This window comes from Stenella coeruleoalba (genome assembly GCF_951394435.1).
Source record: "Stenella coeruleoalba genome assembly, chromosome: 10".
NCBI classification, from domain to species: Eukaryota; Metazoa; Chordata; class Mammalia; order Artiodactyla; family Delphinidae; genus Stenella; species Stenella coeruleoalba.
In genome coordinates, this window is record NC_137156.1 from 32,670,534 (window position 1) to 32,696,890 (window position 26,357).

At 57.1% G+C, this 26,357-nt stretch overlaps 1 protein-coding gene across 2 annotated transcripts; it reads right to left on the minus strand.

Annotated features, from left to right (window-relative positions):
• Positions 1 to 451: 451 nt before the first annotated feature.
• Positions 452 to 23,346, minus strand: TMEM63B (transmembrane protein 63B). Of its 2 annotated transcripts, XM_079933512.1 has the most exons (24): positions 23,009 to 23,346; positions 16,772 to 16,954; positions 16,413 to 16,492; positions 16,108 to 16,146; positions 15,055 to 15,145; positions 13,591 to 13,628; positions 12,471 to 12,613; positions 12,321 to 12,372; positions 11,752 to 11,860; positions 11,041 to 11,111; positions 8,861 to 8,941; positions 8,151 to 8,274; positions 7,432 to 7,565; positions 7,214 to 7,351; positions 6,929 to 7,082; positions 5,914 to 6,020; positions 5,593 to 5,679; positions 5,290 to 5,355; positions 3,916 to 4,078; positions 3,185 to 3,290; positions 2,019 to 2,186; positions 1,666 to 1,781; positions 1,419 to 1,499; positions 452 to 1,149 (listed from the first exon to the last, which is right to left on the minus strand). In XM_079933512.1, exons 2-24 carry the CDS (start codon positions 16,928 to 16,930, stop codon positions 958 to 960), a joined length of 2,499 nt encoding a protein of 832 aa, XP_079789638.1. In that variant the 5' UTR covers positions 16,931 to 16,954; positions 23,009 to 23,346; the 3' UTR covers positions 452 to 957. The 2 variants fall into 2 exon arrangements, with proteins under 2 accessions (XP_079789638.1, XP_079789639.1); XM_079933513.1 differs by lacking the exons at positions 16,108 to 16,146; positions 16,413 to 16,492; positions 16,772 to 16,954; positions 23,009 to 23,346 and adding an exon at positions 15,602 to 15,706.
• Between the last annotated feature and the right edge of the window lie 3,011 nt (positions 23,347 to 26,357).

Below are 26,357 nucleotides of genomic sequence, written 5' to 3' on the forward strand. Positions count from 1 at the left end.
GCCTTTCTCCCCTGAATCTCTGTCCCATTTGTGTGGATCTCAGCAATTCAGAGTGTGCGCCCATGTCCCTGTTCCTCATTCTGAGTGGTCCCACAATTTCCTCAGGGCAGGGGGTAGAGGCAGAGGTGACAGGGACGTAGGGGGAGGGTGGTGGAGAGGCTGGCATTGTGAATATAGCAGGCCCCTCTTGCTACTCTCTCCTCTCCCTGATGGAGAAACTGAGGCTCCACACAAGAAGTCTCTTGCCCAGGTCACATGGGGATGCTGACCTCATAGGTCCTCCAGACCAACAGAAGGGTGGTCGGATGCCAGCCATGTGTCCAGGGCAGCAGCGCAAATCAGACACCTGCCTTGGAGTTTTTCTTTCCATTTTTATTTTAAAGGAAAAAAAAAAAACAACAGTGCAAAACCCCATTTTCCAGTGTCAGCCACGCCCACCCCCCACCCCCAGGTCACCCCCCCTGGCTTGGGGCCTGACTCTTCCTCCCGCTCCGCACCCCCTCCCCTCTCATGCAACCCCTTAGGGGCTGGAGGCTGTACTTCCCTGGAGTGCAAGATTCCAGGGGGACTTGGTGGGGGGAGGGAGGTAAGAACTGGGGGGGCAGCCCCTGATCCACCTGCCCCCAGCAGGTCTCCAGCCAGTATCCCCCTTGGCTCTTATTAACCCTTTCCTGATCATACTACTAGCCCAGGGGGGCACTGATCTGGGGGGAACCCTGTCCACACCCCTCTTTGCCCCGGGGCCGGCTCGGGGCTCTCCTCACTGACGTTGGGGGGGTTCCCTCCCTCCCTCCATGGTGGGGGAGAGCGGTGAAATCCCCAGGTTTAAATACCTTAATGAAAGCAGGGGATGGGGAAGGAAGGGGCTTTAGATCTAATAAATTATTAGCGTTTTAGTGTCCGTGGGGGGGCGGGGTGGGTGGGGGCAGGGCGTGGCCTCCAGGGCCCTCCCTCCCCTTACTGGTGAATCTCATTCTCTATGAGGCTGTCCTCACAAGACTGGAAGTCTGTGTCCGTGAGGCCGTCAGGCGGCATCAGCAGGTCCTCATCTTGGGATGAGGATGACGGGGGCTCGTCCCCTGAGCTCCCAGGACCCCCATCCCCATCCCCGTCAACTTCTGGGTCCTGCAGCACCTGAGCGATGTATTTCTGAAGGGGGAGAAGGGTGGGGGTGAGGGTCGACAGCTGCCCCTCGTGGGGAAGGGGTGAGGGGGGACCTCATGGCCTGAGAGGGGAGGGGCGGTCACCCTCTTCCTAGGGCGGGGTGGGGCAGCCCCCAGCTGCTGAAGCCAGATCCCTCCCGGCCCGGGGTCTGGAACAGGCTTCCCTTTCCGGATGACTAACGGCACACCCAGCTTTGGGGCTGGATCTCCACCAGAGGCTCTTCCCCGCACTTGGCCACGGAGCAGGGCACTCACCGCAGATTTGGGGACAGCGGCAGCACTGGGGGGCCGTCCATTGCTTCTGGGGTCCACGGTATCTGTTTCCGTGTGCTCAATCTTGAGGGGCCCAGAACGAGTCAAGCAATGGGGGGAATGCCCTGGCCCTCAGCCATAATCACGACCCTACTCTCTCTTGGCATCCCTGCCCTCAGCTCCCAATCCCCCAACCCCACCCTGCTGAGACTCTGCCCTCGGCCACCTCCCTGCCCCCCTTGCCCCACACCTTGTAGTTGTGGGCACTGAGGTATTTGAAGTGTCCGAAGCAGACGTGGCAGAGACAGATGACAATGGTGATGACCAGGACCACGAATGTGAACATGGACGTGGGGGCTAGAAACCCTGGTGTCGGGGCGGGCAGAGAAAGGGCCGTTACCTCTCCTCCGGGTCCCCGTCCCACGGGCTTCTGCCCCCTCTGAACGCACTCCCACACTCGCATATGCTGGGGCCTCTCCCAGGCCCCGGGCCTGTGACCCCCGGCCCTCGTGGCCTCCCGTGGCCTGCTCTGCCTCGACGCTGGCGGGAGTCTCCTCTGCCCACCGCCCACACCGGTCCCCGAGGGTGGGCGGCGGCCCTCACCCGTACGCATGGTGGAGAAGAAGAGGAGCCAGAAGAGGCACAGGATGGGTGCAGCAACCACCTGGTTCACAGCCCCTGAGTGGATCTTCTTGTCCAGCTTGGCCGGCAGGTAGGCGTAGTAGAGGTTGTACCTGTCTACCAGGTGCTTCAGCAGCATGTACATGAGCCCTGGGGGAAGCCACATGGGCCCTGACCTCGAGCTGCCGGACCCTTGTGTGTCTGTCACGGGTTGTCCTGGGCCTTTTGAGGTCACTGAAGGGCTGGTCCCCCTTCTTCTGCCCCAGGCCCAGTAGAGAATAGAGCCCCAAGCCCCTCGCAGGACCACAGAACCTCAGCTTCCACTGCTTCAACCCCTTCACTCTGCAGCCCCTCCCTAGGAATTCTACTATTAGAAATCCATTTGTCTGGGTCAGCAAGCATCCTCTTAAAACCCATAGCGTTCTTCCTATCTCTGCCCTTAAACAGATGAGTATAAATTAGGTGGCGAGTTCCATTTTCCTGGAGGTTGAGGGGATGGGAAATTTCAAATGAGGACAAGGTAGTTAGTTTGGGAGTCTGAAGCCTTCAGTAACCAGGGAGGGTGGTGAGGGGTTAGGATGTTAGTGGGGGGAAAGGAGAGGCCACCAGTGGGGGTGATAATTGGGGTGAAGAGAAATTTTGCTAAATTTCTTCAGAAGGAAGAGGGACTTGCCCAGGTCACATGGTACAGCTACAGCAGGGTATTTCCATGAGTAGTAAGGACCACGCTGAAACCCAAAGGTCTTTCCTGAGTTTACGGGGCTGTGTACAAGTGTGCCCATGGATTCTGTGTAGGACTGTGTGTGTGTGTGTGTGTGTGTGTGTACGTACACCTCAGTGGGCGTGCGATGTGTGTCCAAGTATATCCACCCGAGTGAAGGCACTGGTGTGAGCAAACATGGCTGTGTTGGGGAGACTTGGCCCAGGGGCCCAGCACACCAGCTGATTCCAGCCTGAGCTGAGATGGCTTTTCCCCTCCTCCCCCCTGGCCGAGCCCCAGACTGAGCCAGGGACCGGGCGGGAGGCCCGAGGGGCCGGTCTCCCAGCCAGGGCCCTGTCCACTCGGGTGGCCTGCCTTGCTAGAGTGGAGCGGGAGAGGTCCTGGGTCCCCCCGAGCAGGGCCCAGGTCCCGGCGCGGCGGTGCCTACCGAAGGGCACGATGATGGGGCAGGTGATACTGTAGGTCATGACCACCGTGAAGACGCACATCATCCAAGCGTAGGCTGCGCCAAACTGGAACTCGTAGGCCTGATGCTGGGGGGGAGACGGGCGGGAGGGTAGCTCGGGAGCGGCCTGCAGGGGCTCAGGGCAGGGGGCGAGATGGGAGGGAGGGTAGCTCGGGAGCGGCGGGGCGCTCTGCAGGGGCTCAGGGCAGGTGGGAAGTGGGAGGGGGCCAGGAAAGAAGCCGGGGGGGAAAAGGCACCCAATGTCCAGGGCAGGGCAGGGCAAAGCCGATGGAGAGAGGGTCTGTGGCTGAGACGGAGGTCAGGGTGGGCGCAGTGATGGGGCATTAGGAGGGGCCTTCGAGGCAGGAGGGGCTGGCAGGTTGGTGGGCTTGGGAATGGGATGCCCAGAGCCCTCGTGTGGGGTTAGGGCAGAGGGACCCTAGGTCTAGACCCAGACCTCCCCCAACCCCCATCACAGAACACTAGACTGTCAGAACTGGCGGGGGCCTACAGGGTTAGCTGTGTCAACCTGTCACTGTACACATGGGAAAACTGAGGCCCCAGACGGGAAGAGGGTAACCCAGGGCCACGGAACTCGCTGTCCAAGTCTCAGCACCCCGGGGCGCCCCCACACTCTAGCACGGCGGTCACTGTCTCTGGTTGGGCCCACTAGGGGGCGCTGTGCGGACCGCGGCTGCCCCGGGTGGCCCTACCCGCTTCACGTTGCGCCTCTCGGCGGCCGAGCGCGCCAGGCAGAGCCGGATCATATACATGAGCAGGCCCGGGATGCGCAGCAGGTCCATGGCGTTGCCGATAAAGGCTGAGGCAATGACGTAGTTCACGAAGAACGCGCCGTTGTCCGGCAGGAACACGCACCTGCGGGCACCGGGTGCTCCAGCTCTGCACCCTTGGGGGACCCGGTGGCCCCCTGCCCACTGCCAGCGTGCCAGCACCCCCAACGTGCCTTCTTCCACATGGACCTTTCAGGTCAGCCCTCAAAGCACCTGTGTCCCAGTGCCCCGAGTGTGAACCCCAGAGGCAGGCGCCAGAGGGTCCACAGATGCCTCCAAAGTAAGCCCCAGACCCCTTCAGCGTGAGTGAGCCCAGAGGCACCCCTAGAACTTGTGCCCCATAAAGACCCCCGGAGAGAGTGCTTGAGACCCCTAAGGCCACCAGTGTCCAGGGTGTGATGCCGGAGGCTCCCCCCACCCCCCCGTGACCCCAAAGACCCCCAGCAATACCCAGAAGGCTCCCTGCCTTAGACCTTAACCCAGAGTCACTTCCGGAGTGTGAGCCTCGGACCCCTCCAGAACTGAAGCTCCAGAGAACCTACCCCAGAGATCTTCAGAGGGGGAAGCCCAGGGGCCTTTGTCAGTACCCATGACACCCCAAGTGTGAGCCCAAGGTTACCACAGATGGCCTAGAGCAAGACCCCTAGAGCTGGTGCCCACAAAAACAGCCAAGGTTCGTGTCCCCCAAGACCCCCTCACAGGGGATTCCCGGGGAAGGTGCGATTCCCAGAGAACTGCAGAGGCACAACTGGATGACAGCCCGAGACTTCAGAGGTGTTCCCAGAACTTGTGCCCCAGAAACAGCCCAAAGTGTGAGCCCCAGAGTCCCCCATAGGCACTCTTAGGTGTGAGCCCGAGAGCCTTCCATAGATACTCAAAGGTGTGCCTCCAGAGACCTTCAGGGATACCTCCAGGAACCCCCATGTCACTCCCACAGTACAACCAAGATCCCACCATAGACCTCTCCAAACCACCCGGGTGAAGCTCGACTCCCATGGTTAGTCCCAGGATACAAGCCCCAAAGCCCACCATAGAAACCCCCCAAGTGTGGGCCCCAAAGCCCCAAATACACCTCAGGGGTGACCTCAGAATCCAGAGAGGTTCCCAACACAGGCCCCGGGACGTCCCTGTATACACCCAAGACAGCCCGTGGGGCAACCTTTGGGATGGCCCTGACTGTGACATAAGCCCCCTCCTCCTCCCCGCTGCAGGCGTGGGAGCTTTGTTGCACCATCCCATGGGGGAACAGCCACCCCCACCATCTGGTCTCCTTCCCTGGGGACCCCGGTCACTCACTCAAACCGAATAGCTGCCTCAGCTAAGAATTTCTTGTCAAAGAGCCAGCGGAAGAAGAGGTCCAGGCTGGAGAGAAGAGGGAAGGGAAGGGGAGGAGAGGAGAGGGGAAGAGAGGAGGGGGAGGTGTGGGGCAGCTGGAATGGCCCAGAACACCAGGGGAGGGGGAGGCCCATCCACAAGCTCTGGGGATCCCCCCAGACATGGCCCCCCCCCCCGGCTCTGTAGAGGAGGGGGGAGCCTGAGCTCCCCCTCCCCCTCGGGCAATCCCGGACCCCAGCTCCCATCCCCTCCTCCGAAACCCACCTGCTCAGTCCCAGCGAGGGCAGCAGCAGCACCATGAAGATGAGGAAGGTGTAGCACTTGTGCATGGTGGTCCTGTTCTCCCCGGAGCTGGGGTGGGGGACATGGGGGGGCAGAGGTCAGATGAGCCAGCCCCCATGCCTGCTCCCCCAGCTCGTATGATGTCCCAGGAGGGAAGGAGGGGGGCTTCCCCAGGTGAGGATGCTGGTCACCATCCCTCCCTTGCCAGTTCTGGGACTGCCCAGAGCAGGGAGCCTGAGGGCAGAGGGTGTGCGCCCAGGAGGACCGCAGTGAGGCGTGGTGTGTGTGTAGGGGGTGTCTCACCGTGTCCAGTGGGCTTCAAAGAAGGCAGAGTAGTAGACGATGGTGGGGAGCAGGGCCGAGAAGCACCACAACAGCAGGGTGGGGAAGAACTGGGTGATGATGGGGTTCTGCAAAGGGCAGAGGGGGGCAGAATGTGTCAGGTGGGGGTAGTCTAGTGGGCCCAGCTTGCTTTGCTTACCTGCCCCCTCCCCCAGTGAGCCCTGGGCCCCCCAGCGCTCAGGACCTCATGTCAGAACATCTGGGGGCCAGGACCATATGTACAATCCCAGCATGAATGATATTAGTAGTTAGCATCTCTGAACACCTACTGATCCTGTACTTTTCATGTATTGATTCTTACGTGAATGATATTACCCCATTTTACAGATGAGTAAACTGAAGCAAAATGAGAGTCAATAAATTAGCTAGTAAGCAGTGGGTGGGGGGGATTTGAACCCAGGCAGCCTGGGGCTTATCTATTATGCTATCAACACTCAATGATTTTCAAAGTGCCTTCTCATGAACTTTGAGGTTCCAAGGAGGTTTGCAAAAGAGGCGAGGGGAGAGCAGCAGAAATGCCCCCACACCCATCGCCATCTGAGCGACCTCGCTTTCCTACATTGGGTTTCATGTAAGATTCCTTTTGATGAAGGCCATCAGAATCCAAGTTTGGAAGCCAAGGGTCTGGTCTGATCTGACCCTTCACTCTTTGGTTGGAGAGACCGAGGGATTTGGAGAAGGACCTTGTTCAAGGTCACATGATCAGTTTGGAATGGACCCAGGCTCTCTCTTCCCTCAGAGCCCCTCTAGGCCTCTCCTAGGGGGAAGCTGGCAGGGAGCCCAAGGGAAGTGCACAGAGGGGTTTGCAGCCCATGGTCGTGTGGGACCTTCTTAGCGGGGCTGGGCTAGAAAAGCGGAACAGGAGCTGGACTGGAGGGCATGTGGTCCACCCCCCGCCTGCCGCTGCCAGGAGGGATTTGGGGCCTGGTATCTGCGTCTGGGGACACAGTGTGGAGGGTCGGGGTGTGGGCCTTACATTGAGGTACTCCACGGGCTTGGTGACATTGAACTTGTCCATGGTGGTGATGATGATGGCCGGGGTGGTGAGGAAGAAGAGGAGGATGAAAAGGACGACATTGATGACCAGGCAGCGCAGCCACCAGATGAAGCCACGGATGGAGAGGTGCTCCCTGGGAAGGTCCGGAGGCGTCACTCCAGGGCTGGACGCCTGATCCTTCCCCAGCGACACCTAGGGCCTCCCTCTCCCCACTGGAGCCCACGCCGGCCCCAGGAAGCCACCCCGCAATCCCCCTTTGCTCACCAGTAGATGTTCTGGGGGTCAGGGGCGTAAGACACGGTCCAGTTGGAGATGTGCAGGGACTCGCTGCAGGAGGAGGAGCGGGGCTCCCCGCGGCAGGCGCAGCCCTGGCACTTACACACGTTGAAGTCCTTCAGGATGCTGGGGGAGGGGGGCACGGTTACCTGGGACCTGGAGCCCTGGCTAGTCCCTAGGGGCCGGGGCGGGTGGGTGGAGCTCACATGGCGGTGATGGTCTCATTGTGGAAGGTGACGAAAGCCATGCCGAGAGGCTTCTCGTTCACTTTCTCCTTCTCCCGCTTGTAGTCCTCCTTCAGCTTCTGCTCCAGCTTCGTGTAGTACTCAATGGCCTCCACCTGCCAGGTCGGGTGAGGCAGGGCCCTGGTCAGAGCCGCCGGTCCCTGCAGTCCCCAGCGGGCACTGCCCAGAGCTGACTGCAGCCCAGGCACTGCTTTAAGCTCTCCGTCCACTCGCGTATCCTCACAACTACACTGGGAGGTGGGGACAAGTAGCTCTGTCCTACAGACGAGGAAACTGAGGCACGGAGCAGTCCAGAAACTTGCCTAAAGCCACAGAGCTAGTAAATACAGCAAGCTGTCCTCTTGGCTGACCTCTTCTGATTTGGGGTTTGAAAACGTGGTCACTGTAGGGATAGGGGGCAAGCCCAACAATGGGACTAGGGCTTCCAGGAACAGATGGGGACCTGCTTGCGGTCCACACCCCAGCTTTGCTTCCTCTGGGAGTCTCTTCACCTTGGGGTATTTATGTGCAAGGCGTGCGTGCGTGTGCGTGTGCGTGTTCCTGGGGATGTGGGACGGGCCCCACCGTGGGGTGCATCCACCTTCACTGTGACCTGTCTCCCCGGGACCTTCCAACTCCCCCCTCACCCATCAGGAGTCTCGGGGCCCTGAGGCCTGAGCTGAGGCCAGGATACCCCGTACCTGCTCGCAGCCTTGCACCACACAGCAGCAGAGGTGGCCGCAGGGCTTGGGGTTGATCATGGTGGGGACGTTGTCCTTGCTTTGGAGGTTTGTGAAGTAAAGCTTTCCCCGCTCGGCCTTCTTCCTGTGGGACCCAGGTGCCCGGTCACCTACTGCCCAACTGGGTCTGGCTGGAGGATGGGTAGTAGCCCAGCTCAGGGGTCACGCAGTCCACTCCCCAAGGACAGGGGCCACCTTACTCTTTTGGTTTGTTTAGGATGCACAGTTCAGACGTGTCCCCAGCCCAGTGTCTCCCCACCATCCCTTGAGGGGCAGAAGTGCTTCCTATAGTCTGGCCTAAGTTTCCCACACTGTAGCTGAGGAAGGGTATGTCCTCAAATAGGGTGGGGACAGTGGGCCCCTTTCCTCTAACCTCCAGGCCTTGCTCTTTCCAGAGCTGAACTGACAGGCACTCCAGGGGGTGAATTAAAATCAAACGCCCCTTGGGAATTCCCTGGCCATCCAGTGGTTAAGACTCTGCACTTCCACTGCAGGGGACACAGGTTCGATCTCTGGTTGGGGAACTAAGATCCTGCATGCCACGAGGCGTGGAAAATCAAATGTCCCGGGAAACACCTGGAAGGGGAGCCAGGTTCCTGAGTGGCAGCCAAGATGCCCTCCACAAAGGGCAGGGGGCCCTCGGGTGTTGCCCCCGCCCCCAGCCCCATTACCTCTCTGCATCAAGGAACATCAGGCGAGCCACGTTGTAACATGGGCGGGCTTCCAGAACCGTGCAGTTGGGGTAGGCCTCCCTGAAACACAGTCCACCATCATCCTCTGCAGGGACCCTGCCCACCCGCCCCCAACTTTCCCCTGTGACCCCATCACCTTCAAGACACACAGCCCCAATGCAAGCTCCCTCTTTCTGAGTCTGCAAAAATGACAGTTCCCGAGAATAAAACTTTGAAATTCCTCCTCATGCTTATCCGAGTGGGGGGAGTGTACGCACATAGGCGGGGGCATGTATACCTACGGGGTGCTGGGGACACCACGGCTGTGGTCTGATTCTTGTCTGGGGCTGTGAACTTTAAGTTGAGAGAAACTGTTTCTAGCATGCTTGTTCTCCTAACTCTGCTCCTAGAAGACCTGATTACAGTCCAATACTTAACCTTGACCATCAGCTGACCCCAACCAACCCACAACCCTGGGCTACAGAATGATCTCTGGCCCAAGACCGACCAGAGGTTGATCCTGAAACCTGACCCGAGATTGACCTCTAACCCTGGCCGGAGACTGATCCTTTACCCTGACCCAAACTGATCCATAACCCAGACCCAATACTGACCCTGAAATCCTGACCCGAGATTGACCCCCACCTTGACCTAAGACTGACCAGATAGACTCTCAGTGCCTGGTACCTGGCAGGGCTCAAGTGATGCTTGCAGGCTAAGTGGAGGAGCGCTTCCTTTTTCATCCTGATCACACAGGGCTCCTTGATCCTAATCCCTAATCTAAACTGAGTCCCTGTCTTTTTCTTTCTTTTTTTTTAATTTTTAAAGAAGAAATACCAAGTGTTAAAGATTCAGGAGACATGGTTCTAAAGTAACAAGATGGACCAAACCCATGAGAATTTGGAAACTTAAATCTGGGACGGGGTCCTTGAAAAGCACTTCCCAGGAGGCTTCAGACCTTTCCCCAGACACTGCTATTGCTCAAACCATTTTAGGGTTCCTCTTCGGAAGGGCCTTTAGCCCTGTGGCAGGCTGAGCCCTCATTTTCACCTGACTAATCTCTAATCCCCTAATCCCCACCACACAGGTTCCCTGATTTTGTACACAGGATAACCCCTGATTGTGCTGGGTCAGTCCTCCAACCCAGACAGACTGCAGACCTGGACCCCAGACCCTGCCTGATGCTGACAGCTAGCCAGGGGCTCCACGAGGACAAGGGCTGCGTCCTGCTCAGCACCACGGACCCAGGCCTGGGCCAACAGCCTGCACATAGTAGGTGCTCAGTAAATATCCACTGTGCTGTGGAATGAACGGGTCAATGAAAAGGCTGTTCCGTAATGCTCACTGTACCGACCCTAAAAACTCCAGTCAGGATTGCCGTCTCCCCACCCCCTGCTCATAGGCTGACCGCTAATTTTAATCAGACTGTTTCCTAAACAAAATCACCCACTGACCCCTGAAACAGACAACTTGGACAGTGAGCTCCCCACCGATCCAGCCCGGCTCTTCTTTGTCTTCCTGGGATGAGGCACACAGCAAGTGTACCATAAACAGTGCACCGGATCAACGGATGCCCCGAGAGCTGGATGGCCTCGTACTCATTTTCATAGTCCCCAGGCCATCACAGGGACCTCAACAGCACCTGAGAATGTCTGCTGAATGGACAGATGGATGTGTGATAGGATTCCTAATCCTGTACACTGTTCTGGCCACCCGGAGGTGTATATCCACCCCTCACTAAGACAGACTTCCAGCTAAAGAGCGTCTCGGAGAACATGCAGTCCAGGCTCTCCTGGGCTCCTTGAGGATCCACTGAAAGCCGAGGAGCTTCTCCCTGCTGGTCTGCACACAAGCTCTGGAATGCCACGCACAGTTCTGAGACAGCCACACACCCCCAAGGGCCCGTGGACCTGGGGTCGACACTCCATGACCCCGTTCAAGCCAGGAGGAGAGGCCCAGGGGACTCATTTTTCAAGTATTTCTCCTGCTCTTTGAGGGCTCTGAAGTCTAGCCCAAGTGCTAGACCGTCCTGGAGTCAGAGAATTCTTCCTTAGCCTAACCTCCACCCCTCACTGCAGCCCCTGACCCTCCCGAGAGAGAGGCGTGTGAGGATGCTCTTGGAGATGGAAAGCAAAGAAGCGTCCACAGGTCCTAGGGGTGGGAGCGGAGGAGCTGCTCACTCAAAATGCTTCTTGATCTTCTCTGACTCTGCATATTTGGAGATTCCGTTGATGAAGAGAGTCCGCTTCACCTGGGGTGAGACGGGGCAGGTTGGCCTTCCTGAGGCTCCGATCCGGGAGAATGCAGGGAGGGGTGGGGAACAGGTGAGCAGAGAGGAGCAGACAGGAGTAGGAGGAGGCCTTGGGAGAAGCCAGGCCCAGGGAAAGCAGGGGGAGTGTTTCTAATAGAAATCAGGCAGTGAACAGAGTGAGAGCCCCAGGCCCCTTGCTCCCTGAGGGGTTACACAGTGGGAAGAGGAGGTTCTACTCTCAGATCCTCAGGCTGTGAGGCCCCAGCACAGTGGGTGGCATGCAGTGGGCATTCAGTACTGGTTTGGGGAGTGAATATTGAAAGAGAGGGACAATCACTCCCGTAATACCCACCGCAGGTATTTCCTGCCCCGGTGCCTTACGGCCTCACCTCATCCCCACCTACCTCGGGAGAGGGACTGTTCTCTCATTTCACAGATGAGGAAACTGAGGCTGGGAGAGGTAACTTAACTGGCAGGATGGTGGGGGCGGAGGAATCCTGAGCTGCTGAGCCAGGATTCAAAGCCAGCTGGCCTCACCCGGAGCCAGCCAGCCGATACCCCTTAGGACTCGGGCAGGAGAGGCCTGGAGGGAAGGGGAGGGGCTGGGCTTGGGCGCGGACCTGGGCTCTGCTCCACTCACCAGGTCGTCCTCCTTGTAGCGCATCTTGGAGGTGTGTCTGCGCATGCTGTAGACGGTGAGCAGCAGGTACAGGAAGGCGAAGGAGGTGTGCAGCCAGAGCAGGTTGTTCCTGGAGGGCAGAGGGGTACATGGAGCCACGGGGGTTGGGAACACTCTCAGACACCCGCAACCTCCCGCTGTTAATTAAACCCTGGTACAGGGCCCCTAGAGCACTTCTGACGCCCTCCCAAGGCGGGCCCCACATCCCACATCCTCTAGACCCCAAGATTGTTCCATTCCAACTGAAACGTCCCCAAGAAGTCATCTCTTCATGCCCTACCTGCTGGCTATACTGCCCTCCAACCATCACCAATCAGCCCTCCTTGGCCCAGGGTTGCACACGGCTCTTCTTTATCTGGCCATCCCTGGGATCTGCTCCTTCTGTTTCCATCCTAAGCCCTCAGGGACCCATAGCCATCTCTGCAGCCTCAGCATCTCTCCCCTGAACACTCCCTTTTTCCTCTCCTCCCTGTTCCCACCCAGACCCTGGCCGCAGACTCAGGCCTCACTGACCAGCTTCCCACCCTTACCCTGATTTCAAGTTGGCAATGGTGGTTCTCCCGAAGCTGTAGGCATTGTTCTCTGGGGGGTGGGAGGAGGGCGAGGACGACGGTGAGGTCAGGGCACATCCCCTCCTGCCCCCTCCTCTCCCCGCCCTGCCCATCCTGGCCCTCGCTGACCCAGCAGGTCCCCTGAGAAGTTGACGGGCAGCACGATGCCTACGGAGAGGACGCCCACGACCACCAGCAGCCCAATGATATGTCGCTGGAAGGACAGGTAGTGCACAGCATCGCCACCACATTTATCCCGGATCTCGTCATCCCTGCAGGCGCCGGAGACAGAGGGATGTGGTGAGGACCAGGGCAACAGAGGGGCCGCTCGGCTCGCCTGCCCTTGCCCACCCCAGCCCACGTCCGCCCTAGCCCCTGCCAGTCTGGCAGCAGGACGGGGTTGAAAGGGGGGGCTCTGGGTCCCCCATGTTCTGGGAGGGGAGGGAGGAAAGAGAGAGAGGGAAAGGGAGGGAGAAAAAGGAAGGATGCAGAGAGAAGGGGAGGGAAAGGGAAAATAGAGGAGGAGAGGAATGAGGGGGGAAGAAAGCAAAAGAAGGGGAGAAAGAAAGAAGGAAAAGAAGAAGGAAGACTGCAGAGAGGAAGAACAGTGAGGAATGGGGAGAAAAGGAAGTAAGAGGATAATCTGGAAAGGGAGGACGAGGATGGTGGCAGGAAGAGGCAGAGGCGGGAGGGAGGAGGGAGGTCTGGGAAGCAGTGGTGCTTTAGGGGTGCCGGCGAAGCCCTTTAGACTTGGGGAGGGGCCCCAGGGGCCCAGGGCCGAGGGCGGTGGTGGTGCTGACCTGTCCGCGCTTCCTGCCTCTCTCAGGGCTCACTGCCTGCCTGCCACACTCTGGCTCCATCTCCTGACCTCTGCCTGCTGGGTACTGGCTCCTGCCTGCTGCGGGCTGGCTGCTCCCAGCCTGCCTGATGCCCCCACCCGCTAGCTGCCCGAGGCTCTGAGGTGGCGGCGTGAGCCCCTGCTCTCATGGGGTGGCAGGGGTGGGGAGAGCTGAGGGCAGAGCAGGACCCCAGGCAGGCGGGTGCACAGGAGACTGTCAGGGGGTAAAGCGAGGCCGGCTTGGAGGAGCAGCGGGGGCCTGGCTCCCTGGAGCAGGCAGGAGGGTACTGGGCTGGCTAGGAGCGCTAAGGCCCTCAAAGCTGCTGGTCTCTGGACTTTGTAGGGAGATGACAGGTCTGAAGTTTCTCTCTGTTTCTTTCTTTCTTTAGAGCCTGAAGACCGTTCACTTACTTTATCCTGAAGATGGCTGTCAGCCAGGAACAGAAACCCTGTGGGGACAGAGGGCTATAGGCTAGAGTCCTCACCCCACCAGCCCGAGCCTCCCTTCCCCCTCAAGTCTGCCCTCCAGCCAACCCCGACCTCGTACCCACCTGCAGGCTGTGGCTCACCTGTCACAGCTCCCACAGTCCCCACAGAAACTAGCTCAGCCCCAGAGAAGGGGACAGGAAAGGTGCCAGCCCTCAGAGAAGAAAAAGGACCAAGGCCAAAGGGGGTCATCGGCGGACGCTCGTGCCCAGAGTGCAGATCCCCACAAACACCCAAGGGGGCGGCAGAACCGGAGAAAGTCCTGCAGTTGTGTGGGCCGGGGTGGGGATGGGTGGGGTTCAGGGCTCTAGGAAGGGACCTCAGGCCTGCAGCTAACGTGGCGAGTTTGCGACGTGGCTGCCAAGAGCAGAGCGGTGGGCTACGCTGCCCAAGGTCCTGCACCTACCTTCCAGGATGCCCCAGAGGGACCAGCCCAGGGTCACCGTGAGCTGCAACGTCCTGCTCTCAAGCCCCCAGGCTTGTCTTCAGACAGAGACCCCACTCAGGGCAGAGTGGGGATACGCGGGGCAGGGCTGGACAGGGAGACCCTCCCTCAACTTCCTACCGGGATGAGGGAGAGAGGTGCCCTCCAGCTAAAATGCAGGACTGTGCCACCTGTTGCCAACATCACCTGAGTCTGGGGATCATCTGGACACCGCTGGCTGGCAGGGGTGATAGCTTCGCTTTGCCACTTACCAGTGTGAGTCCAACTCAGGAAGCTGACGGGCTTCTGCTACGGCGGCTACAGGAGCTGCCGCCCCCAGGGCCCACAGCCTAAGCTGGACTGATCAGTGCCACCCTAGGGCCTGAGGATTAGGTTCTGACCAGGATTAGAGTTCTGACCCCGGCAGGATGACAGAGGGCCAGGCAGGAGTGTGGTGTCTGACCTGAAAGGGGTCTGGGGTCCCCTTGCATCACCAAGTACATGCCTTGTCTACAGGGGCCCCTGCCCCTCAGCTCCAACCTACAAGCAGGTCAGCTGGCCCCAGGCAGACAGGGGCTGCCAGCCTGCCACCTCTGAGCAGCACAATGGACTGTGTGTTTTGCTAGGTGGGCCTGGAAGGCTCATTGTTACTTCTAGAACCACATCTAAGGAAACAGTCGTCCTTAGCATTGATCACTGGAGGCAGGCACAGAACTCTATCGGGGCAAATGACGTTTAGAAATCACAGATGTTCAACCTATGCTGGTTTGGAGGCTGCCATAGAAGACAGAGCCAGGAGTTCTGGGTTCAGGGGCTACCCCGTGGCTCTCGGACAAGCATTACCCTTGCTGAGGAAAAGGCCACACTCCATAGGCCCCTGACTCCGTAACGCTGGAAGCTACAGGCTGCTGAGCCCACCTTCCCTGGAGGAAGGGGTGATAAGAAGTTGGGGGGAGGGCACTCACATTGTCTCTTTGGTCAAAGTCGACGGAGCTGGAGACAGACGTGAGACGCTCATACCGGTCATGACTGTCCCCGTGCATAGCTGAGGCCACACTGGGGGTGGGGAGATGAGAGATCAGAGAGCTGGTGAGTCCGAGTCCCTGGGGAGCCAGGTGAAGTGGGTGGGCTTCCACTCCAGAGCTCCAGGGTCCAGACAAGGCACAGAAAGCACAGAGGCAGAAGCGGGGATGAGTGACTGCCCTCTCCCTGCCTCCCTTAAACCCGCCCCTTCCCTTCAGGGGACCCGGGGGACCTGGGGGGCACTGATGCAGGGCATGGGGGTGAAGGGAGGGGGTAGTGTTCATCAGCACCCCGTGGAGGTTGAAGGAAGAATGTGAGCTGGCCCTGCAGTTCCGGAGCTGACCAGTGGGGGATGGGGGCGCAGATCCCACACCGGGCACAGGGCAGTGGAGGGGGTGTGGTGAAGGACAGGCTGGACCAGGAGAGCCCTAGGAGGCCCGGCGGGGAGGGGGGCTGAGGGGGTGTCCTCCACCCTCCCTGTTCCCTGACCCCAGCAGCTGCCGCAACTCCAATGCCAGGCCTATAGACAGAGACGGTGATGGACACAGAAGGCCAGACTCAGAGCTTCTCTGGCAGCCCCCCTCCCAGGCCTCCAGAAGGGGTGAGCAGGGAACCCTGGAATAGGAAGAACTAGCTGTTAGGGGGTGAGAAGCCACCGGAGACACCCAATCTTGTCTCTGCAACCAACAGGACGACTATACTGTGGGTTCTCGGGAGGATGGCTCCCCCACCCCAGCGAACCAGGACTGCTGAGGCCTGCGTGTATGGGGCACAAGGCTGGGGGCCAGAGGGAGAGACGGGGGAGTGCGGCAGAGACAAGCTGGGGAGCCCCCTGCTCTGCAAAGCACACCACCTGCGTTAATCCGAACATGAGCCTGCAGAGGAGAAAGCTGAAAAGAGAAACCGACAACGTGGCAGGAAGAGAAGAGAAGCATGAAAGAGAAGAAAACGGAAAGCTGGTTTAGTGGGGATGAGGGGGCTGCTGCCCCACATACTATTCCTGTTCCACTCGGTCCCTCTCCTGCCGCTGGCGCCTGGGGACAGAGAACAGACAGGGTTAGCGGGGGCAGGGGTGTGTCTCCAGGGACTGGCAAGGGACAAAGGCCCAGCTGTGGGCCCTCATGCCCACTCTGGGACCAGTCCCTCTTCATCCCCCCACCAAAGAGGATGAGAACGGGCTGGCTCTCCTCCTCTCCCCGAGGAGTGTGGACGAGATGTGTGGGTGCACGTGTGCTGTGCGCGCATGTGCGTGCACACGCAAGCCTGTGTGCAGGGGTAGCGGCGGGTCCCGGAGCCTTACCTGTCTGCATCTGTCACCAAGGCCAGCCGCCCATAGTCCCAGGCCACCTTCCGGAGGATAGAGAACAAGAACAGCAGTGCCTGAGGAAGGAGAGGGTGGTTGGCAGGAGGAGAGGCTGTTCACCCCCTGGACTAGCCGGGACGGCAGGGCAGAGGGCCAGAATTTTTGTCTTAGAAAGGGATGACTCTGGCTGGGGAGAATGGTCAGAGGCTAGGCTTGGGCTGGGTGATGGGCATTCCCTCCTGCAGTCATGCCTGGGGAGCCAGGGGCAGGTGGGAGAGTGGTTAGAGCTGCAGGTGTTGGCCAGCTACGTACAGGGTGTGAGTGCCAAGGGTGGAGGGTGGCACGTGGGCACTCACAAGGAAGCACATGAAGTCCAGAGCCAGCACGGTGGGGACGCCCCCGAACGGCAGGCCCTGCAGGACGGTGCTGCGGATGCGGGCACTGTAGCAGTAGTCCTTGGGATTGCTGTTGTTGAGGGCTGTGGTGCCCAGTGTGGCCAGCAGGAAGGGCAGCATGGCTGCTACTGCCGCATGGTCCTCCTGGGAAGAGGGCAGAGCAGTCAGCTGGGCTCGGCCCCTGTCCCCCTCACGGTTCTGTTCATGGCTCCGGCAGGATGGGCGTGGGCAGGGGACAGTGAGGGCAGATCCCCGGGCTGCCTGGGTGGGTGGAAGCTGTGGCCTCTGGAGATAAGGGCCTGGGGAGGAGAGGGTTGAGTCACATGGATTTACCTTCACTGGCTCTCGGGATGCAACCCCACCCTGGATCTAGAGAACTTGGCTCAGGTCTGGACTAGGGAGACTGGTTTTTCTAAGCTGGAAGCTGTCTGTGAGTCTCTAGCATTTACCTCCCTACACACACATCGCCTCTCCCTTCCCTCTCTCTCTTTCCCAACACAGACTCTCTGCCTCTGTCTCTGTCTGTCTCAGGCAGGGGGCAGAGCTGAGCCTGAGGGAAGATGGGGAGGGTTCTTAGGTCTAAGTGGAGGGGTCTCTAGACCAGAGGAGGAAGGGTCAGGAGCCAGTTACCTAATCCTGATCTTTTCTTTCTACCCCTATTAGAAAAATGGCATGGTTTCATTTGTTCAGTTTTCAACTCTGTTAATCATCTTCCCAATATAATTGGCTTCAAAATAAGATGTTCAGCTTTAGAGTTGTCCCTCTGTCCTCAGAGTAGGGGTCTGAGGATGGAGTCAGAGTGGGAAGTCCATTAAAAAGCAGGACTTCTGGGGCTTCCCGGGTGGCGCAGTGGTTGAGAATCCTCCTGCCAATGCAGGGGACACGGGTTTGAGCCCTGGTCCGGGAACATTCCACATGCTGTGAGCAACTAAGCCCGTGCACCACAACTACCGAGCCTGCGCTCTAGAGCCCGCGAGCCACAACTACTGAGCCCCCTCACCACAACTACTGAAGTCCACATGCCTAGAGCCTGTGCTCTGCAACAAGAGAAGCCGCTGCAATGAGAAGCACACGCACTGCAACGAAGAGTAGCCCCCGCTCGCCACAACTAGAGGAAGCCTGCGTGCAGGCTGCAGCAACGAAAACCCAATGCAGCCAAGAATAAATAAATAAATTTATTTAAAAAAGTAATCTCTGAGAGATTAAAAAAAAAAAAGCAGGACTTCTGGGTTTGTGTGACCTGCCTCACTCGCCCCAGCTACACCTGTTTACCCTCATTCTTTTTCCTGGGCCACGGCAGCAACTACACCTTTCCCCCCCTCCAGCCTCCTCACCTCTTTCCAATTTTCTTTGCACCTGAGTTGTGAGGACTACAACTCCCAGAGTGCCCTGCTCCTGCCCCTGGAGCAGGGCAGGCTGGGAATGCCATGCCCTGCAGCGAGCTTCTCCATTGGCAAAGGAAGGGAGAGTGGGTGGGGGCCTCTCATCTGGCCCAAGCCCCCTGCAGCCAGGGTAGTGTCCTCCGGCCTGGTTCCCTGCCACTGTCTGGTTGTCCAGCCCTCTACGGTCTGGTGGATGGGTAGGGAGGAAGAGGAAAGGGGCAGCCAGCCTGGATGCCTGGATTCTGGAAGTGCCTGGGGACCGAGCTGAGCCCGGTTCTGGGGAGGCTCCTGGGGCGGAGGAGAAGTGTGGCCGTGGCACCATGGCCCCACCCCCATCCTACTGGAGGGCCCCTTCTGCTGACAACACTGAAGCTCTGCCTTGTAGGTGTGTGTGCGTGGGGTCCCCAGGGAAGAAAGGAAACCAGGCAAAGAGAGAGAACAACAAACATAGAATCGGTGACTGCAACTCTGGAAAGCAAGCGTCCCCCAGCCCCCAGGGGTGGTTCGGAAGGTTTCTCCTGCCCACCAATCCCATACCTTCCCCTGCCTCTTCCTAACATTTCAACTGCAGGGCAAGATGCACTAGCTCTCAGATGGAAGGGAAGCTGGGGTTGTCTGTGTGTCTCACTTGGTCCCAGGGAGTCTCTGAAAAGCCTGGGTTAGGAAGGCTAAGGGAATAACTGCCCTGTGTGTTATGCCTCCCTCTTCCTTTCCAGCCCAAGTTGCCTTAAAAAAAAAAACCATTAACTTAGTAATTGTAGCAGGTGCCATGTATGGAGCGCCCACTGTTTCAAGAATATATACATTTTTCATTTAATCATTGACACTCCAGAGTTGGATGTCATTGTCATTTTAAGGTGAGGGCTCAGAGGCTCAGAGAAGTTAAGTAGGTTTCCCGAAGTCATACTGCTCATAAAATAAGGGACCTGGGGATCAAACCTAGGTCAACTTCTTTCTAGAGCTTTAACACTTTTCAGGGCACCTTGATGCTTTTCTGATGCGCCTAGAACAGGACTCTGCAGACTACAGAAGCTTCGATGAACACTCATTACGTGTTCCCTGGCTAGAGAACACCACAGCACTGTGAGAATGTGTGTGTTTAGGTGTGTAAACTTGTGTTGATATGTGTATCTGTGTGGGGGGGGGGTGGGAGGTGGAGAGCTGGGTGACTACATGGCAATCCACGGAAATGAAGAGAGTCATCGGTCTCTAAGTGGGGGTGTGTATGTGGGTGTGTCTGGGAACCTGGGTATGTAAACATAAGGTGCACCAGGAAAGGTTAAAGGTAGGTATAGGTATCTTGCTGTGGTAACTGGGGGGCCTCTACACAAGTCCCCCCTCCCTTAAGTCCCAACTCTAATGCACTCCAGAAATCGATCCAGCCCATACCCACTCCTTGCCTGTTTCTCTCCAAAACTCCAAGGCTCCACCAGGCCAGAATGTAATGGGTACAAACCCCTGGAGCAGCATCCCCCTTCCATTCTATCCTCTCCACTCCAAGGAAGGTAGAACATTCTGGGAGCTCCTACATAAGGGGACCCAGTAGAGTAGGTGAGGGTCCAGGTACGTGCTTAGTAACTGAAGTCACCAGGACCATCTGCTGCCTCCCTCTTTACAGTCACAAAGCACTCTCCCCTCTGCAACTGCACTGCTCTTCCCACCTGCACCAACAGGAAGGCAGGGCACACTCCCCATTCGACAGGGCAGGAAGCAGGGACTCCAGTGGAGAAGCCACTCACAGGGAGGTCACAGGGCAGGAAAGGGTGGAGCCAGGGCTGGTGGCTCAGCTTGCTGACAGGGTACTCCAAGCTCTTAATTGTGGAGGCGGGGTTGCTGGGCTCAATTTCACCCGGAGCAGCTGCTCTCAAAGCCTTCACTGAGAGCAGATGAGAGAAGGGAAGAGACTGAGGCAAAATGTTTGGGGAAGAGAGGGGCAGTTTATCCACTCCACAGGGTTGCCTGAGCAGTGGTATCCCAGAATTTCTCTAGCCTGACACTGAGGCTTTAGCTGGAAGTGTGCAGGGAAAGTGATGGAGGATTTTATTTCTAGCTAACTGATGGTTACTTTATCATCAAGAAGTGTTTGCATGGTGGGGGTGGGGTGGGGAGGGAGCTATAAATTAAAAGTTTTTTTCTTAAAGAGTTATTAGGGAAGATTTAATTTAGGGCTTGGGATCATAGGAAGGCAGTGTGGTCTGTTGGGAGGAGATGAAGACGGAGGCTAGTTCTGTTACTATGTAACCTGGGCCTCAGTCTTTCAATGTGTAACAAAGAAATATTAATGCTCCATCCCTACCAACTTCAGAGAGATGGTCAAAAATGCATCCACAAATGAGGATAAAAGTGGTAGGAAAAGAATGCATTTATCAAATACCTATTGAACTCGTATTTTGTGCCAGGCACTGTTCTAAGTGCTTTACAAATGTTATCTTGTTTACTCCCCATCACAACACTAGGAGGACACTGAGGTACAGAGAGTGTACATCACCTGTTCAGTGGCACACAGCTAGTCTGTGATAGATCTGGGTATGGACCTAGGCAACCTGGCTCAAGCCCATGCTTTTAACCACTGCACTTTTCGGCCTCAGCCAACAGAGGAGCCACTTCCATCAGGATACTGGTGGTTGGGGGCTGGGGGTTGCCACCTACAGCTCTGGAGAAAATGCCACATCCTATTTCTACCTGTTTGCCTTCCCTCTTGCTTCTAGCTCCCAGACCTTCCACCCTGGGTTTGTGATTTCAGGTTCTGAGGCAGGTGTAGGGGACCAGCAACAGAGCCTAGTGGTTAAGAGTACAGGCTCTAGGATGAGACAGATCTGGCTTCTGACCTGGCGACACTACCTCACCACCCTGGGCCTCAGTTCCTTCGTCTGTAAATGGGGATAATAATTCAGTCATGTGGTTGTTTTGAAGATGAAACAAGATGATTTAGGTAAAGCTCTTAACACAGTTCAAGGTACAAATGGATTCTAAAAAAATTAGCTACTGTTATCAATAAAGTGTGGAATAAAAGGGGTTGGTTTAATGAAGGAGAACTGGTAAAAAGCAAAATAAAACAGAATTTAATATGCTAGAACCCCTCAGTCCGGATGGGCTTCTTGTCTAGACCTAAGGGCTTACACTGCTTTCAGGACTCTGCCACCGAGTGGCAGAGAATGTTTCCAAACTCTTCAAACAAACTGATCCATCTGTAGCAGGCTGGGAGGTGGGGGCACGGGAGGGTGGTGCGATGCCAGGATGGGTCAGAAGTTCAGGGAAGAGAGCTCTTATTGATCCACTAACAGGCAGGGTGCCAGGCTCTTTACCTGTACTATCTAGTTTGATGCCCATGAGTAATCTCGTAAGGAGATGGTAGTAAACATACTCTTTAACTGACACTAAGGTTCAGACAAGTTAAGTAACTTGTCAAGGTCGTACAGCTAAAGAATGGCGGAGCTGGAATTTGAACCCAGGTCTCCAAAACTGTTGTAATTGGAGGGAACTTGTAGGATGTCCAGAAGGGGATTGTTAGCTACTCACCACCTGCCTTCTGCCTTGACACATCCCTACCCACCCACCCATAGGCCAAGACCCAACTGGGTGAGCCAACAGCAGGCCCCAGCATGTGCCACCTGGGGCATGCCAGGGCCTGGACCCTCTGGTACCCTGGCGGACAGTCATGCTGCCAGCACCCCACCCCCCCAGCCCCCCCGCTGAAAGCCTGACAGACACTGTCACTCCCCTCCTCACATGTTCCTGGGAGGCAGGTCTGGGGGCCCCTCCTCAGGAGGGGCTAGGGTGGCCTTACTCTTCCTGGGCTGCTGCAGACCCAGGGAGAGGCTAGAGAGTAGTATTGGGTACAGAAGTCCTGGCCCTCCCGCCTGTGCGCCCCCCTCCCCCGCTCCAGGAAAGTGGAGTGCTGAGCGGCCAGACCTCCACCCAGGGGACCCAGGCAGGAGGCAGCACAGAGCCCCAAGGGCAGCCGGCCCCTCTGACCTCTCCTCTCCACTTCCCAAGCATCCTTCGTTTCTGGGGAAGAAGGCGCCAAAGCTTTGGGACTGTCCTCCCTAGGTGGTCCAGCAGGCCAGGAGGGACAAAGCACACCGCCCCCCCTCCCCCCAACAGGGCCTTTGCCCCACTCCGGTTCCGAGTCCGAATCCTTTCCCCACCGCACCCTCCAACGCAGGCCCGGGCGGCTCATGAATGAACTGTACTGTATGGGGCGCAAGGAGAGGACACACTCCCGGGGCCAGTCGCCTCCCCAGTCCTCCGACCAGTCCCCAGACGGACCGGGGGCAGCGGCCGGCCTCGCAAACCCTGCCCTTGCCGAAGCCCGAATCCCTGCCCCGGGCCGGCTTCTGGGGTACTCGGCCCCTGGAGCAGGAGAAAAGATAAAAGACACCGAGGACATTGGACTTGGAGACCCTGGAATTCAAAACTCGGGGGCGGGGGCGGCAGATTCCCCACAGCGGCGGCGGCTGATGGGGCGCTGCTGGAACCACGGAGGGGACGCGCACCTGGACCGGGCAGGTGGGAGAAGAGTGGCGCTAGGGGGCCGGGGGCGGGGGTCCCACCCCTCAGATCTCTCGAGGGGTGGGGACAGAGGTAGGTGTACCTCTGGACCCCCGGCAGGGGTCGGAGCACTCACATGATAGGCTCAGGACGGTGCGGGGTTGGAGGCAGCGCGCGGCACCCCTGGTCCCGCGGGCCCGGGCACCTCTGGGTCCCGCAGGAGGTTGAAGGGAGGGGACGCGCAGCTGAGACCGGGGTTTTTCTTTGGGTGGTGGTGGGATCCTCAAAGAAAAGAGAGGGGGCTGGGGAAGGGTCTCGTACTCACCCCCAGGCGCAGACTCAGCTCCGGCTTGGAGCCCCGGGTTGGGGCGGGGCGGGGCTGGGGGAGGGGGAGGGGAGTCGCTGGGCGGCTGGAGCTCCGGGCTCCTGCGGCGGCCGCGGCAGTGTCTGGGGGAGGGGGAGCGGGAGGAGGGAGGGGGAGGATGAGGGGGCGGGGCCGCGCAGGTCCCTCCCCCCACGCCGGCACACGCAAGGAGCGGGCGCACTCTCAGATCGCCGTCCACGTAGCTGGGTCCGACGCGCAGGCGCAGGGCGAGAGGCCGCGTAGGGGGAAGGCGGCCCTGGGCCTGTGGGGGCCCGCGGCAGGATATTCCAGGGCGGCGAAGGCGGTATGGAGTGGAGGGGGGAGGGGACGTCACTCTCCTAACTCTCTGCTTCCTCTCTCCCTTGCTTCCCCGCAGGAGGGGTGGCGCACGCTCCGGGATGGGTGAGGAAGGGCCGGAGTGCGAGGATCGTGGGCCCTCTGGGGGTGGAGGAGCAGTGGGAGGGTCCCGACGGGGAAGGAGTCCTCTAACCCGGACCCTCCTCCCTCCCATCCCCCAAGGGCGGCGAGGGCTCCGGTGGCCCCTGCGACCCCGTGCCCCCGGCCTGCGCTCACCTGTCTTCCCGGGGACTGGGCGGGCTGCCGCTAGGTCTCACGAGGTGGCCTCGGCCGGTCACTCTGGCGCGGCTGCTCGGGTTTGTCTACTCTGTTTCTCCCTTTCCTTTCCCAATCTGGGTCTTGAGATGACTTTGTGACTCGTTTGTCAGGCGCTTCTGTGGTGTGGAGAATGAGTCCACCGCTTTCACTGTCATGCCTATGAGTGGCTACCCTGGCTTCAGGGGTTTCCCTGGTTTCTCATTTCATCAGAGGCTGCACCTGCCAGGGATTAAGGCTGGAAGGAAGAGAGAGAGGAAGGAGAGAGGGTGTGTGTGTGTGTGTGTGTGTAACTCCCGTACAAAAGAGCATATGACAGAGTCACCTCGGGTTACTAGGGAAAAGCTGGGAAGTTGGGAGATACTTGAACTTGGGCTGCTGGACAGAGGAAGGACACTGCCTACCTGGGTGTGTCTGGTTCTTGTGGCTGACCAGTGTCTCTGCTGTCTGCTGGCTTTTTCAAGGGTTCATTAGTAGCTTGTGTAATGCAGCTGTAAGGTTTTGATGCAGTTCAAACTGAATTCCCATTCAAACTGAGTCCCATCGGTTAGTTGGAAATCACTTCAGTGGATCATGGCCATCATTTAAGAAAAAATGAAGTAGAATAGAAAATATCAGAGAGCATTGTACTTGGTAAGGGTAAGTATTGTTTCTGGACACTTGCTTCAGGTATACACACGTGTGAGTGTGTGAGTGTATTAGGAGGTGTTAGGCAATGCGTTTCTGTGTGTCACAGAAAAATTTGAAACACATTGGTTTCCTGTGTTCTCCTGTTTATGCTCTTGCTTCATCAGCCTGTGTTTAGAGTCATTTAAAATGGTCCACGAGGATGCAGTTAGCACACCAGGGATATAGAATAAACAACAGAGTGGGTCTCTTTTTTCAGGGAGGTTATTATGCTAGAAGACAGTTTACCCTTTACTCATGGAAATACGTACAATGGAAGAGCAAGGATTCTGTTGGGGTAGGAAGTAGGTTGCCTTCCTAAGAAGGCCAGAAAGGGAGGTGGGGTTAAGCTGTGTATGGTAGACTGCCTGGTGAGAGGAGTCTTTGTAGGTTTGAATTCTGGGAGCTGTTTTGGGTAGCAGCAAGACATTTAGATGAAAAGGAATCTGTCCTATTTGTGTTGTTGTTTTTCCCTTTTATGGAATTGTCCGTTTTGCCCTTAGAGCTTCTTGGATGTGTATTTTCTATGGAACTTTTTACACGTATTGATTTTCTGGTTGAAAATCTGGTGTGATCTATTGCCAAGTAGCCCTTGTAATGGACACGTGGAAAATGGAAATGGGAGTCTGGAGTTACCTGGGTTTGGGACCCCTGAGGATCTTTGTAATAATGCAGTTAGGTGTGTTAACATGTGGTGGGTTCCAGATCTATTTCTGCCTGGGCCTAATTAGGGTCACCACATACTAACAGACAGAGAGAAGAGGAAACATTTCAAAAAGACCGAAATGAGACCTGAATGAAGTACACGGTGGAATCCATGAAGGAACAATGGCCAGAATGTTTTATTAGTGACCCTGAATATGAAGGGTAAAAACCTTCCCTGGAGTCCGTTTTTTTAGGTGCTCTGTTGAGCACTGAACATAATAATTTAGACTCTCCTCATCATCTAGAATCTTCCATGATGCAAGAGTCCTTTGAAGCCTGTCTTACCCCACTCCCGTCTTGGGGGATTATGACACCTGGACCCACATAAGATGGCTTTTCCTGTTGTTTTCGTTACTTGGATAGTTTTTATGGCCATGTGGGAACTTGGGAGGGTCTCAAAAATCAGGTTACAATTGATCCTTTTTCAGAGGCCAGTGGGTTGTTCTGGTTCACCCTGGGGTGATTTTACATGTGTATTAACAATGACAGCCAGCTTGCAGGAGAGGGCTATGATTCAGATCCCAGAAATGTTGTTCTGGGTCAGGTAATACGCTCTCTTATTAAGAAAAGTGCCAGGTAGCTTATTATTCACCAGGGAAACACAACTCAGAGTGAGAAAGTCTCCTTGTCGAAAACTTAAAAACAAAAAAAAATCATCTATGTCTTTAGAAAAGAGGGAGTGCTTTTCCTAGTCTACTTTAAGCTGAAAAACACTTTCAGGACTGAGTGATCTTAAAGAGACACCCATAGTGCTGCCCTGAGAATCAGGGAGTGAGACTGTTCTCCCTGGTCAGAATCTGGGAAACAAACTGTTTATGCTGCAGACCTGGGTCCTACTGGTTAATTCAGAGAGGGGTTCTCCCACTTGAAAAACCATCCCTTACGTGAGTGAAGCTAAAACACGTTCATTTCTTTGCCTCTTTGCTCTTACCAATGACTCTTGCTTGACAGAGTCACTGAGGCCTGGAGTAGTGGATTCCAAGGAAACAGACTTGGCAGGAGAGGAGGGGAGGGGGGGTGGAGGAGACACCCTTTCTTTGGGCCTTTCATCCCACCCCCATCCCCCTGCCTGCCCACCTGACATCTCTATAAACCTGACTCCTTGCCACTGGCTTGGTAGAGGTACTAATAGGAAAGAAATATGTACGTGATTAAGTAGAATTTACCTTTGCCTTGTGCAGTTTTTCTGAGTTAGACCATACCAAGAATGTTATAAACTTATTTCTGGAACTATAGGTGTTTGCACACCTGTGAGGTGGGGATGGCAGGGGAGCAAAGCTAGAAATAGGTAAGATCTACACATTGAAAAACCAACTGGAATAACGGA

Coding starts and splice junctions, on each gene's coding strand:
- TMEM63B (XM_079933512.1), bottom strand. CDS start 16,930: ATGCTGCCCTTCCTGCTGGCCACACTGGGCACCACAGCCCTCAACAAC. Junction 7,352..7,431: donor AATGAGACCATCACCGCCAT/GTGAGCTCCACC, acceptor CCCCTCCCCCAG/CATCCTGAAGGACTTCAACG. Junction 5,680..5,913: donor TTTGAAGCCCACTGGACACG/GTGAGACACCCC, acceptor CCCCCACCCCAG/CTCCGGGGAGAACAGGACCA.